At 39.0% G+C, this 14,258-nt stretch overlaps 1 protein-coding gene across 1 annotated transcript in view; it reads left to right on the top strand.

Moving 5' to 3' along the window:
• Nucleotides 1-14,258, top strand: part of cables2b (Cdk5 and Abl enzyme substrate 2b) — a 47,118-nt gene that overhangs the window by 12,979 nt on the left and 19,881 nt on the right. Inside the window, exon 2 of the mRNA XM_085259067.1 lies at nucleotides 11,521-11,616. Within this exon, the coding sequence (XP_085115193.1) occupies nucleotides 11,521-11,616 (96 nt within the window). The remainder of the gene's footprint in view (nucleotides 1-11,520; nucleotides 11,617-14,258) is intronic.

Genomic DNA, 14,258 nt, shown 5'->3' with positions numbered 1-14,258 from the left:
TCTGCTTTACTGTTTACTTTGTGCGGTTAAAGCCTTGTTAGTAGTGTCAGAGTATCTAAAACAAAAAAAACCCAAAACAACCTCAGCTTAGTTTTGTCTCTGAAAGTGGACCTCTGATACTTATTTTTCTATTTTCTCATTCAGTTATTTTTGTTTCTGTGATTGTTCTGAATGTTTGTACTAAACATAGCCAAATAGTTAGGTCAGTGTATATGTAAGAAACCTGTCAGCCAACATGTCTGGCTTCAGACTGACTTAGTTTATTTTGTTTTGTAGCTGCCTGTGTAAGGATTGGGTGATTTGCTTCTTAGTTTAATAATAACGATAATAATAACAACAACAGCGATGACAAGGACGACAATAACAACAACAACAATAATAATTGTTTTTGTTGTGCTCGTCACGGGTCACCTCTCACTCACAGCAGTTTTTCACAGGGAAAAATGTGCGGTGCAACAAGGTTACAGAGACGAGATAAATGAGCATTTCCGCAGATACGATCGTGCTTGGATTTAAAAATCAATCCAGCAGTCAGAAATGCCCTCCGCCTGTTTTCTCTCGTTTGGTGATGATTATTATGGCTCCTTGTAGCTGCTACACAAACACACATGCATGAACTTACATGTATAAACTCGCCTGTGCGTGCTCAGAGACATCTGTGCTGCATGTGTCAGTCATATTTGGATATGACTGACACTGACTGGGGGTATTGGTTAAAAATCACAGCGAGTTATTCCCATAACCTTTTACCATTATTGATCCCTGACATGAGCATCACAACCCGGGTCTGGTCTGGACACAGACATACTGCACAGGGAGAAACGTAACCACACATTTGTTAAACACTTTAACGAAAAACAGCTTTGATTTTGAAAGATTTGTAAGAAGCAAGAGGACAGGAAACATTTTTCTAGGAATCCAAAAGATAACCAAGAAATATTACGTTTTGGGTTTTTTGAGAAAAAAAAGAGGAGTGAGAGAAGAATGATAAGAAATAATGGAAGTTTTTGTTTTTTGGACCCAGGGGATCAGGCTGAAGGCGAAGCAGAAGGTGTTTGTTAATCCGGTGACGTAAGATGCGCAGCAGGCCTGCTGGGTAGACTTGTGTGTGTGTGTGTGTGTGTGTGTGTGTGTGTGTGTGTGTGTTGCTCAGTCAGACGTCCATGCAGTGTAATCCGTGTGGTGTCCGCTGTCTGTCAGTCACTGTCAGAAGTGTGGACACTGTCCTTATACACTGCTGTGTGTGTCTGTTTGTGTGTAGGATGGAGATTTAAGAACAACATTTAATCTATGGTTTGTGTTTTTATTAGTTTCTATGTTTGCTCAGGATTTAGCATTTAAGTAATTGTGTGTGTGTGTGTGTGTGTGTGTGTGTGTGTGTGTGTGTGAGTGTGAGAGACAGAGAGAGGGAGGGACACTTTAAGGCATTCACACACGCTCATGCAGACAAGTAAAGACAAAGTGATGGTATGAGAGCAGAGTGTTTAGAATTTCACTTGCCATTTAGTTCCTTTTTTTTACATGACTGTTCTTATTTTAGTCTGTAGTTCCTGCCTTATTCAAACCAGTTACACTGATGTGCAGCAAAGCAAATCTTTGAACGCCACCAGTGAACCTATGAAGGTAATGATGCCAATAATTAATGATGATTTTAAAAATCATTATTAATGACTGAGACAGGTATTATTTTTTATTATTATTATTATAATTATCATTATTATGATTAATGACTGTTGCCTCATAGCACGTAGGTCCTAAGTTCACTTCCACCATCAGGCCAGGGTCTTTCTGTGTGGACTTCACATGTTCTTCCCGTGTTTGCGTGGGTTGTCTCTGGGTACTCCAACTTCCTCCCACAGGGTCAGGCTGATTAATGATTCTAAATTGCCCATAGGTGTGAATGTTAGTGCGAGTGGTTGCGAATGTTAGCCCTGCGGCAGACCTGTCTGGGGTGTACCCTGCCTCTCGCCCTATGACAGCTGGGATAGACTCCAGCCCCCCACCCCCACCTGCGACCCTCAATTGGATAAGCGGAAGAGAATGGATGGAATTAGAGTGACAGGTGCAGGTTTCCTAAACCTAACTATGTTAACTGACCCAACTCTCAGTGAGGTCAATCATGACATCCTTCTCTGGTTTGTGTATTTTTTAATTGTGTTGATTTAGCAGTAGATGTGCAGACATGCAAACAGATGGTTCAGAGTAATGAGCTGCTTGTGGTTTGGTTCTTTCTGGCTGATATGAGATGACTTTAACAAGGTCAGTATTGCTGCGTCCATATTTAAAATAAGACTTAAAAAATATGTTTTTTCCAACATGAAACTATGAACAAAAATCATCTGTGCAGAGCGAGACATACAGGAGAAATAATAATAATAATAATGGATTGGATTTATATAGCGCTTTTCAAGGCACCCAAAGCGCTTTACAATGCCACTATTCATTCACTCACTGGTGGAGGCAAGCTACGGTTGTAGCCACAGCTGCCCTGGGGCAGACTGACAGAAGCGAGGCTGCCATATCACGCCATCGGCCCCTCTGGCCAACACCAGTAGGCAAGTAGGGTAAAGTGTCTTGCCCAAGGACACAACGACAAGGACAGAGAGCCCGGGGATCGAACCGGCGACCTTCCGGTTACAGATACGCTTCCCAACTCCCTGAGCCACGGTCGCCCTGAAATGGACGATAATAGGCCTTACAGGTTTCAGATAATAGTTGATGTAGGTACTTATTATCTGTGTTGCCTTTTTAACAACTTGTTTTTCTCATGAGAGGAATTATGACTTTGTCCAAAACCAAATGTTCAAATGTTGGCTGCACCTAATTAGATTTGTAATTTTAATTATGATTTTAGCTCCCAACATGAACAACTTCTCCACTCCTGAGTTGATACTTGGGTTTGGGTATCTGCTGATACTAATTAGTGGTCTGACACCAGTGTGGAGTTATTATCATGTTTCTTCATTTTTACTTAGAGACTAGGAGTCTCATGTCATATAAAATGAACCAATGAACCAAAATCGATGGATAATCCTGATAAATAATCATTAAACCTCAATCCAGTTGATTGTGATTTGTTGTTGTTGATTTTTGCACATGATCTTGCAGCTCTATCTCAGATGAGAATGATAGGGCATTAACATTTAATCTTTTTAGAAAATTATCACCATAATTATTGAAAATAATTGTGATTATGCTTTTTTTCCCATAACCAAATGGCCTGCTTCCTAATGAATTGGCTTCATTAAAAGTGGATTATTAGCCCTGATTGCATGTACTGATGTGGCAAACCAGCAGTGTGTCAGTTAGTGCACAGGTCATTTTTCAGTTTTCATCCAGCCTCGGTTTATCACCAAAGAACACCAATTAATTGTGTCCTGGTGTTTGAGTGTATGAAGTTACTCTTAAATGTCCTGTGATGAACTGAAGTGTAATATTAGAATGAAAGCAGATATTTTTGGACCAACATAAAGGACTGAGAGAGATGAAGGCAACGAAAAGTAGTGAGGAGTTAAAAGTAGCTCTGGCGCAGAGGAGAAGATTATAGCTGTTTTTCAGACTTCATGGATAACGTGACATCTCCTTTGTTGTGCTGTGACTGACTTTTCAATGGATCTGTCTGGTCTCAATAGCTCTCATCGCACAGCGAGAGAAAGAGGTGAAAGCATGTGGAAAAGAGTGTCGGTGCTCAGTTTAACTTCAACTGTATGTTAGTGTTTTTGTCCAGGCACTTAAATGAAGAGACCTCCAAATAGCTCCATAACTAAATTATTATGACAGTATCTTGTCTGAGATATGTTGGTGTCTGTATCCTAAATGTTAGGAAGTGTTTGTTTTTTTTATGATAACTTGAGTGTAAGTGTAACCATCAGTCTATGACAGGAGCTTCTACAGGATCTGTGATAATGGCAGTCTAAGTGAGAAAGAAATTATAGTGAAACCGGCCACCTTCAGAAAACAGCCTGTCACCACATGGCCTATACTTAAATGCAAAGACCAAAATATGACCTGACTAAAATATGACAGTTAGTTAAAAATACACATTCCCATTTCACAAGTAATAATAGTAATAATAATAAAAGCTTCTTTTGTGTGACAGGGTGTGTGAGAAGGGGATGCAGTGACTGTATGTGACTAAGCTGGGAGAAAATAAAGCGAGTGACTGAAGACGAGAAAACACGTTTCAGTGAGGTAGACAAATGGATGTGGAGATCAGGCCAATAAAGTGCAGTGTAAAAATATCCAATAATCATATCCAGCTGGCTTGTACCAGTTTATTTTAGGCTAAAACAACTCGAGCTATTATTAGTGTGACTCTGGTGATCATGACTCAAACTAAACAAAGTGACTCCGACCCAGACAAATTCATCACTGCGGTTCCTAAAAACAGGAGCAGAACCGAACCTGCTCGCTGCTCACTCGCTGTTTCCTGAAGGTCGCTTTATTTCTAAAAAATGCACTTAAACACTATTCATTCAAATCCTAATGGGTCGACCTAAATATTATTAACTTGAATCATCACTTGGGTTTCACTTAGTTCAATGGTTTTGTTTGTAAAATCATAGTTTTTCATTAATGTACTCTGCAGCAGCAAAGTGTTTGGTTTGGCTTAGTGTGAGTATAGAGAACAACCTGGGAACTCAAATGTTCAAACCCCCAATAAAATGACCCCAAATCACCTTTCTTACAGCTGCAGTGAGTAGCTATGGCTCAGGTCATCTTCTAATTCAGGCCAGTATCAGAAAAAATTGTAATAATTGTAATAATCACCAAAGTCACATTGTCATGTTTTTCTGTGATATCAGCACAACTTTGAAACCAATATAGTTAGTGTCTGTTGTACTTATGAGCCTTAAAAGATGGCAGCTGCTGTATTAACTGAAGCCAATCGGTGTGAATGTCTAAATCTAATTAATAATGTTAACTGGAACCGTGATATGTGGTGAAAAACCATCAACCCCCAACCTTGAAATGCAGACTGTTTTTGGCTTTTCAAAATAAGAAAATGTTCATTTTGTGCACGTGGACATGAATCAGTACTGCTCATGTGGGACAGATAAAGAGTCACGTTCAGTGACATGAAATTTGGAGTGGGAAATTTGTATCGAGGAACACGAAAAGAAGCTCAAATTAATTTCCAAAACCACAAATCAATACATAGAGACTGTGACTGTTTCACAAACTGCCATTTGAGTGTGCTGACTGCCCCCTCCAAAGGTACGTATGTCCTTGAAATCAAAATTTCAAAAGTCTATCAAACAAAGCCTTGTGTGAATGCATAAATATGTCTCGTTAGGGTAGAATAACCATTAAAACCAGTCCATTTCCAACTTTCAAGTAAATCACAGCAGGATGCACCCACAGTAGATCATTTCACACAGCAATTGTGACATAGTAATAATATGAGTCAGTACAAACAATAATCTACAACACAACCTACATCATTATATCTGTATCACTGAAGGAGAAAAAAATACCACTTAAAAGTAGGAAGATATGTTTATTATTATTCTACTTATTCTGCAGAATAGTGTCACTGTACCTATCATTCTTCAGTTAAAACTGCGGCCTCCATTAATGTCGTATTATCAGTTGTAAAAGTTCTGGTATATCAAGTTGGCAAAGAAATCGATGTAAAGCAGGGGTGTCACAAATAAGGCCCGGGGGCCAGAATCAGCCCAATCTGGCCCACTGGATGTCTTTGGAAAATGTGATTGTGGTGGTAATAACTTTTGGACTTTTAATTGTATTTTCATAAAGTTAACATCTTGTCCTACTTTGCCAGAGTCATTCATACTAAATTAATTAACAAAAACGTAGCAGTTTGTGCAACGAGTTCCCAGAACACTTTCTGTAGGGTTGTGCATTCATTTCTTATGATTTAAGTGCAGAGAACTGTGCCGACTGACTTCTTTTGCTACAGCAGCATTTCTTTATCATGTAGAAAAACTGAGACATGAAATTGCTCTTCTTCTTATAGTGAGATACAGCTTTAATATGCAGTCAAACTTCTTTACACTGAGGGAAAATGGATTTTCACCAGTTCAGACCACTGAAAATCAAAGTGTGGTCCGTGATGTAAAATTAGTTTTGACATTCCTGATTTGTATTTGAATATAAACGCAAGACGACATTAGAGTTTGCTTTTGGCTAAACATCCTCTGTAAGAAGGAAGTTATGAAAAACAAAATCAGCGGTAAACAAGATAATAGCACCTCGCGTGGTTGTACCCTCAGTATGTCTTTATCTGATCACCAACAATCATCTTCCTTAGTAGCAGCAAGGGAGTTATCACTGGATCTTTCCGTTCCCACAGAATGGGAATTTTCCACAGCATCCCAGACAGATGAGGCTGGCTGGTTCTCATGAAAATGGGCTGCTGGTCAGAGCGTTGTAATCACGAGCCCGCTGATCCACAGCTCAGACACTGGGACAGATTTAGACTGGGAGAGTGGTGGCGTCAGCTATCTCTCTCTTTGCAGATATTGTTGATGTTTATTCCTACAGCGTTTCCTCACTCAACCCTCCAAGCTGAGAAAATAATTTCAAGATAACTGACAGGGCTGTTTATCATGACAGTGCAAAAAAGCCATTCTGTTAAATGTCAGTCACACTCCAGCTGAGGAATTTTATGATAATTGTGTTTGGGTGTCTGATTGTGGTCTCTCCAAACAGGTTGTTAAAGCCAAATTGTTATTTGTAGCTGCCACTCATGAGATGAGTTACTGTCATTACTGCAGCTGCATATTATTCACCCACGTTCGTAAGAAGGGCTGGGCGACAAACCTCAAATCTTTTTTTGTCAGTGTCATAAAGTCTGAGTACCAAAGGTAGCACGGACTTTCTTTACTTGTTCTTGCTAATTTAACTTAACATATTGGAACATATTCTGTATGACTTTCATCTGTAGATGATGTTGGAAGAAAAAGGTCCAGGTAAGTTGGCCTTTCTCACATGTACCAGGAGATTATCCATATTGGATATGTCCCAATAACTGAAAATGCTCTGTGTGGGTTTAAGGATGGGTAATATAAAGAAAATTTGCAGTAATGATATTAATAATGATATTTCTGACCATATAGAAAAAAAATACAGTTTTATTAGCGCTTTCAGGCAGTAGCATTTATAAGGTATACGTGTAAATAAAGGGTGTTCTTCATCCTTTCCCAATGAGCTGCTGTGATTGTGTTCATTCATTACAGCACAAGTCAAATGTGACTACAAAAGTAGCCTAGGTAGAGTTATCCCTGAAATGAATAAGTGAAAGTATAAAATAACTGCTTAACACTTTAGTTTAATGTTAACTAAAGTGTTTAACATTGTAACTCTTCAGGACATGTACAGTATTTTCTATTTAGAAAAGTTGTTTACTACCCCCTTTAAAGTGCGTCGTTTTGACTAGTGTCGTCGATACTTTTGTATGAAATTTCATGTATCATGTAAAAATGTATATTTTTTTTAAATTTTTTATTTACACTTGTTTGGGATGGATTGGAACGTAAAAGCTCTTCTTCTGTCTGAAGGACTAAAAGTAAACCTCATTTTATCCAGAATCCCGGATCTTGTCTGAGTATTTGATTGGTTTTCATTCCATCTTTGATAACTTTGTCATCTTTCTTTGTTTTACTTTTGGTTCCAAACATCAACTTGTCCCCATGACAACCACGGGCAATCCAAGTGGAGTAGTGTCCTGCTCAAAGGCACTTAAGTAGAGCAAGTGTTTGCTCTTGTAAAAGCAGATATGTCTTTATTTGTCTTTATCTTAAACACTGAGCGCCATCATCTTCGTCATATCCCTTACCATTAACTTCATCCAGTGGGCTCTTTCCCTTCCCACACAATGGAAACAATCCACAACATTCCAGTATGCCGCTCACTGATGGTTCCCTTGGAAATGGAATGCTGAGAAGATTCCATCACGTGAGTTTGGCTACCAAAGATAGAATGTTTGGGATTGATAACAAATGAGGCGTGACAGCTTAGAGGGCTTTCGTGGCTTTTTTTATTTTAAATCTATATTTATATCCACAGGAGGAAAATGATCCATGAGGCTAAATGAAATTGTGAACTTCTGTACTGTGCAGCTAGTGACGTGATGTGATTGAGGTTGGCGGTGCCGAGTTCAAGTTCAGTCTGCACGTTGAAGTAGCATGGAAGAGACTGAGCTCAGTGGATCTGACATAGAACTAACTAATTAATTAATGAGCCAATGAAGTTAAAGAAAAGAAGGATGCTTATTATTAAAACTCTCTTGCAGATGTGACCAAAGTATTGTAAACGAGTCCCGCATGGTTCTGAAATGGCACCAGGCAGGCAGTCAAAAACGATTCATGGGAAAAGAGCGAAACATTTAATAGATTTTCAGGGACATAAAAATGTAATGAATCACGGCACCGCTGCACCATCATAATATCATTTTAATTAAGTGTTTGACCAATAAATGTGGCCAGAAATTATTTAGGAGGTGATACGTTGCTGTTTGAATCAATTTAAATTCCTTTGTCAATATGTGAATTGTGTGTTTGGTCGGGTATTTGTTGACCAGCAGAAGGCAACAATCCTCTTAAAGCCTCACATTCAGATGTCACAACCCAGATGTTATAACTGCATAACACACATGTACACAAACACACACATGCACACACACACAGCAGCTCTCATCTCCCAGTCATGTATTACTGAGTCAGACAGTGAGCAGCAGCAATAACAGTGATTTAGACTCCATGTGGTGTGGGATCAGCAAGCCGACCATAAAAAAACAGTAGCAGATGCTGTGTGTGTGTGTGTGTGTGTGTGTGTGTGAATTCATAGTTGTGTAAGCGTTATGTTTCCCAGCAGACAGCCATCTCTCTATGGGCTTGCAGATCAAATCTCCATTGGCTCCTGTGAGAGTGTTTATAAAATGTTCTGCTTAAAAATATGTTATATTGTCCTTCACGCAAATGTTAGGGACTGTATTGAATGATGGCTGTAATATTGTAGGAAGAGATTGGATATGTTTTTTCTGCATGTGTTTATAACATGTTTTCTTCAGACTTTTTGTAATGTTGTTTCTCAAAATAAAAATGATTGATGTATGAAACAAAAGCCATTTATAAAATGCACAGTAAGGTTGGTTTCTGTTTCCTACCAATGACTCCTGATTATAGTCATGCACACTGTTACGTGGGGGAGAAACCATATAAAATCACCCGTTTAGGAAAGTCGCTAACCGACTATTGTCAAAACTGACGAACGATAGGAAGTACGGAGTCACATCATGATATGAATTGTTTTTATAAACCAGCTTGGGTTGCAAATAAAAACTGAATGCAATGGTTTGCATATTTTATAAATATCATCTTTATTTAAAGTACAACATAGTATGTATAAAATATTTAAAGTGAGAAACGGTGCCATTTTTAGAATAATATGTGCTAATATTTGCTCTTTAACATGAGGAGACCAGTTGCTAAAATTTGGCTGCTCGGCCATCCTGGGTCTCCTTTGCTATATATTTAATTTCATGGTGCTTCACATGTTTTCAGTTGGTAAAAGGTCTGGACCACAGACAGGCCAGTGCAGTATCCTAACTCCTCTTACTGCAAGAAGCTTCAAATCCACCATGTGGCGAGGCCTTTCTGTGTGGAGTTTGCATGATCTTCCCATGTTTGCGTGGGTTCTCTCTCTCTGGGTCCACACCCACAATCCAAAGACGTGCACTTAGTGGCATTCATTTCATTGGCAATTCTGTGTGTGTGAATGGTTGTCTGTCTGTGTTGTCCCTGCGACAGGACGGCAACCTGTCTGAGGTGTACCCTGCCTCATGCTTTATTGTAGCTGGGCCACTGACCCTGGATTGTTTTAGCAGAAGAGAATGGATGGATGGATGGATGGATGGACTACAGACAAGCCAGTTCAGCACCCAGACTCTTCTGTAAAGCTATGCTTTTTAAAAATTATACAATTCCTTCCTTGAAAAGAAGTCATCTGGACGAGTGCATGTGTTGCTCTGAAATCTGTAAATACCTTTCAGCATTAATGGTGCCTTTCCAGATGTGTAAGCTGTCTATTCTAATGCACCAATACAATCTTTTCTTCTTCCAAAGATGTGATATTTAACCTGCATTTTGTGGATGGGACACAGTGATTTCTGAAAGTGCTCCCGAGCTCAGCGAGGCGTGCACAGGCGTGACAGAATCACGAGAGCCCAAAAGTCACAGGCATCCAATGTTGATTTTATTGGCTTTGTTTTTTGCGCACAGAGATTTCTCCAGATTCCTGGAAGTTTTTGGAAAACATTATGCACTGAAGATGCAATGTTTTATTTTATAGAACATTATTCTGAAACAATATGTAGGCATATTTTTTCCAGTTTGGTAAACTTCTGCCCGTTTTAACTTCTGAGAAACATGTAGATGTTCAAACATTATTAGTTGATCCTCCACCTGTTTAATTTTACTAGCACTTACTGTGGTAAGTATTTATTATATTTGATATTATCTATTGTGAATGAGTGGAGGATTTTGGACACAGCAGTAGTTTTAAATTCTCAAGAACACAGAAGCTAAATCAGCAAAATATAACAAGAAAAAAACAACAAACTCCCCCCGAAGAAAAGAACAGAAACCAACTCGAGAGGCAGATGTATTTATCCAGTTGCATAATCCTGTATTTATGATCTAGTGTAGAGTTATAGGAGAAATATTCATCACCAACCAATAATAGCAAGAGCATTATAAATGTGAGTTTCTATTTGTGGCCAGTTTATTGGCTTAGTTCAAAGCATTGTGTAACCTGATCTGACTGCAGCACTGCATGCTGGTCCTCTGAGTATAAATGAAATATGGGACTTTTCCTTGTTTTTTCTTACATGTAAGATGAGGAGCAACCCTCGCTGAGGAAGTTTCTGTATGTGTTTGCAGAAATGTATGTGCATGATTGTGGCGACTGTGCTGCATCGTGACATGATGTTCATCATGAGACGATGTAAATGACCGCGGTGCAGTAACATGCAGTTTCAGCTTGTGTAGGTGCCGTACGTGTGTGAGACTAATGCTGATGTCAGTAACGTTATGTAACTGCTGTGATGTCACGGCGCTGAGCTTCTTGGCCCGCTTTCATGTCGAGATCTGTTGTTTTAATCCATGAGGGTCGGCACAGTGATACAACCTGGCTCAGAACTTGACCTTCACCAGGCAGACACACAAACTCGGGATGTGTTTAGAACTCAGAGATGTGAACTGTAAGAAGAAGAAGATTTTATTTATTTTAGTGATCCCTAAACTTGTGCTGTATATTTATTCTGAATGTTTTAATTTGTTGTAAAGATGGAAAAATATGTGTTTTGCTCAAGAAGCTTTGGTAACGTTCCGTCTTGAGGCATTTTTAGGCTTAATTCTGTGACTCTGTGAGAGTGTGTGTGCGTGTCTTTTAAGTGGAAACTGTGTCTACTGGCAACCTCTTTCTTGTTTACAGATTTGAGAGCAAATGCCCTTATTAATATTCATGTTTTTTTTCTGTCTCGCTCTCTCTCTGCAGAACTCGTAACCTCTCCGGTGGTTCTCCCAGACCTCGACACACCAAGAAGATTCACTTCATCAAAAATATGAAACAGTACGACACAAGAGGCAGCAGGTGAGCCACACAGACTCCCACAATTCTGTACCATCAGATTTAACAATGAGCAGTAATACAAACTACTTACTTTAATACTCAGAATCTGCAATACACAGGTACATACCAGGACCCTGAAGGTTCATATCTATATCAAATATTATGATGTCATTATGTTGCCTAGCAATCACCGAGCAAAGAGCTGAAATAATCTGGTTTTAGCATATAAGCATCTATAACACCTAATAAAAGTATCCCGTCATTTTAATTTAATCACAGTGGCATCTCATTTTTATCTACAAAGGTTTAATTATACAGGACATGGTATGATGCCATAAGTTCCCTAGCAACCACCTAGCAACAGGATAAAATAACCTTTTCGAGGAATATAAACATCTACTACCCCCTTTAAAAATAAATAAATAAAGTTTCTCAGTGTGATCATGTTTTGTCACCAGCAGCACAAACATGCTGAACACTACTGTAGCATAAATATGTATCATTCTGTTATAGCTCTATTGTTAAATATAAGTCTTCAGAGTGCAATTATTTTTCTTGTGAGGTCTGTATAAAGTGCTGGTGACTTTTATATCCCATTTTTGTATACATTTTATATTTGGTGTCTTTTAATTTAGCTTTTTGAATTATCAAATCACAAAAGGATGAAAAGTAAAAACAAACAATACTGAAAAACTGAATCTTTGGTCTTGAACTCTGAAAAACAACAAATCTTCGAAATGTTTTGCCCACGTTTGGCTCCACAGTGAGTCTGAAGTTGTTCCCTTAACTATATTTGAGTTTGAAGGTAAAAAACACGTCATTCAGCTGCTTCAGCCAAGGTGTAGACTGTATTTAGAGGCATGTTGATCCCTAATGTCCCCCAGCATGTGGAACAAGGTCGATGCAGCAGGTTGAGGCTTGTGGAGGTCTGTGAAAGCTTTATGTAGAGGTGCGCTATCAGTAGAGGCTACAATGGCAAATGCTCTGGCTCTTTTTCAAACCGTTCCTCCTACATTGACTGCTCAGGAATCACAATGAAAACTGTGTGGTACGTTTTGTAACGCAAAACTCGAGGACTGGCTGAGGCTTTTCTGCTTCTTTCTCATTGGGGCAGTCCTTTGTGACAGTGTACAGAGGTCACAACACTGATCTTTCCGTTATTGTTAAGTCTCTGTCAGAACTAAGCCCTACATACGCTGCTGACTTGCAGAAGTGTGTCGCCTTTACAGCAGGAGAGGAACCAGAGAAGCCTGGACAGTGTCATTCTGTTCTGCGTAACTCTTCTATTGTATTGTATTCGTGTCCTTCCTTGTGGAGTGTATAAATACAACTCTGGGTCAAAAGGGCCCACAGGGCTGCTCATCACATAATAACAGACTGACTGAGGGGTAATTGTTTTAAAATAGATCCAGTAAAGAGCACCAGTGCTGTTTGAAATTCAGCTAAGTCACCATGTTGTCACAGAGAAGAGGAAATGTTAGAGCTGTCTTCCCTCAGAATGGGCTGTTGTGTCCCATGATCCTTGTTTGGGTCATCCTGGGAGACTTTAAATGGTTCACCTTGAGGTCACCTGTAAAAATTGCTTGTTTACTTCCTTTTAAAAAAGGTTTTCTTTGGAAAAAAGAACCAAGACATTGATTGACAGTGAAATATAGAAACAGCTCACAATAACAGTCGTCTCAAGGTGCTTTATTTTGTGAGGTAAAGAACTTAACCCAGGGACAAGACAACACTCCCTGGGAATGTACTTGGTGAGAGTGGGGAGAAAGACCTCCATTTTAACAGGACGAGACCTCAGGGAGGGACAAGCCATTTCTTGCAACAAGTTGAGTGATGAGTGGAAAGTGAAGAGACCAAAAGAAAGCATAAAGAAAATGGACAAAACATAAACTACTGCAGAGAGTAGACAAAATTAACTGACTGCATGGGCAGTGTGGTACTTTTCGGCATTTATCACACCGCAGGCTAGCAGCTGCACGTGTGCAGAGTGTGGTTAGATGCTGCTTCAGTCGATTGTTTATATATCAGTTTACTCTGACATGCCAACTCTCATTTTGCACATCAAAGTGATGGAAAGCAAACAGATGTCATCTGCTTGTTTTCCACCTCACTTGTTTACAACTATAAGTCAGCTGAAAAGAGGGCCGAGCAGTCAGTGGTGCTCGGGGTCATGATATCTTTGAACCAGCAGGTAACGTTTTTGTACTTTAACAGTAAAATATTAGTAATTAGTTTAAGTGACAGGTGAGCAAAGTAGGTGACCTTTTACAGTGTAGAATATCCACCAAGATCCATCCAAGAATTGTAAAAGTTCTTGTTGTGTTTTTTAAAATCAAATTTATGTTAACTAATTATATTTATATATATTTTTTAGTTTATTTTTTGTTTTGTTTTTGGGGGGAAATGGTGAAATGGAGAGTTTTCTGCTCTAGTTAGTTCCCAGCAAGATGAAAATGTTCTGCTGTTGCATATCATTTATTAAAAAGCATAATTGTAAGTCACATTAAACCTTCCACTACGCATACATTTCACTGATGAAGCGTAATTGGAACATAATGCTGTCTACATTTGATTTGAAACATACAAAAAAATGCTAAATGTTTTGTCATTTTAATTTTTTTATCTATAAATTTCCTTTGTTTGTCTGTTGTCAGTGTAGCTAC

This window comes from Mchenga conophoros, linkage group LG20 (assembly GCF_057382185.1).
Source record: "Mchenga conophoros isolate Kocher_MC1m ecotype Shallow Benthic linkage group LG20, M_conophoros_male_GT1.1, whole genome shotgun sequence".
In the NCBI taxonomy this organism is placed as follows: Eukaryota; Metazoa; Chordata; class Actinopteri; order Cichliformes; family Cichlidae; genus Mchenga; species Mchenga conophoros.
The sequence above is the reverse complement of the archived record's forward strand: the minus strand, read 5'-3'. Positions and strand labels throughout refer to the sequence as shown.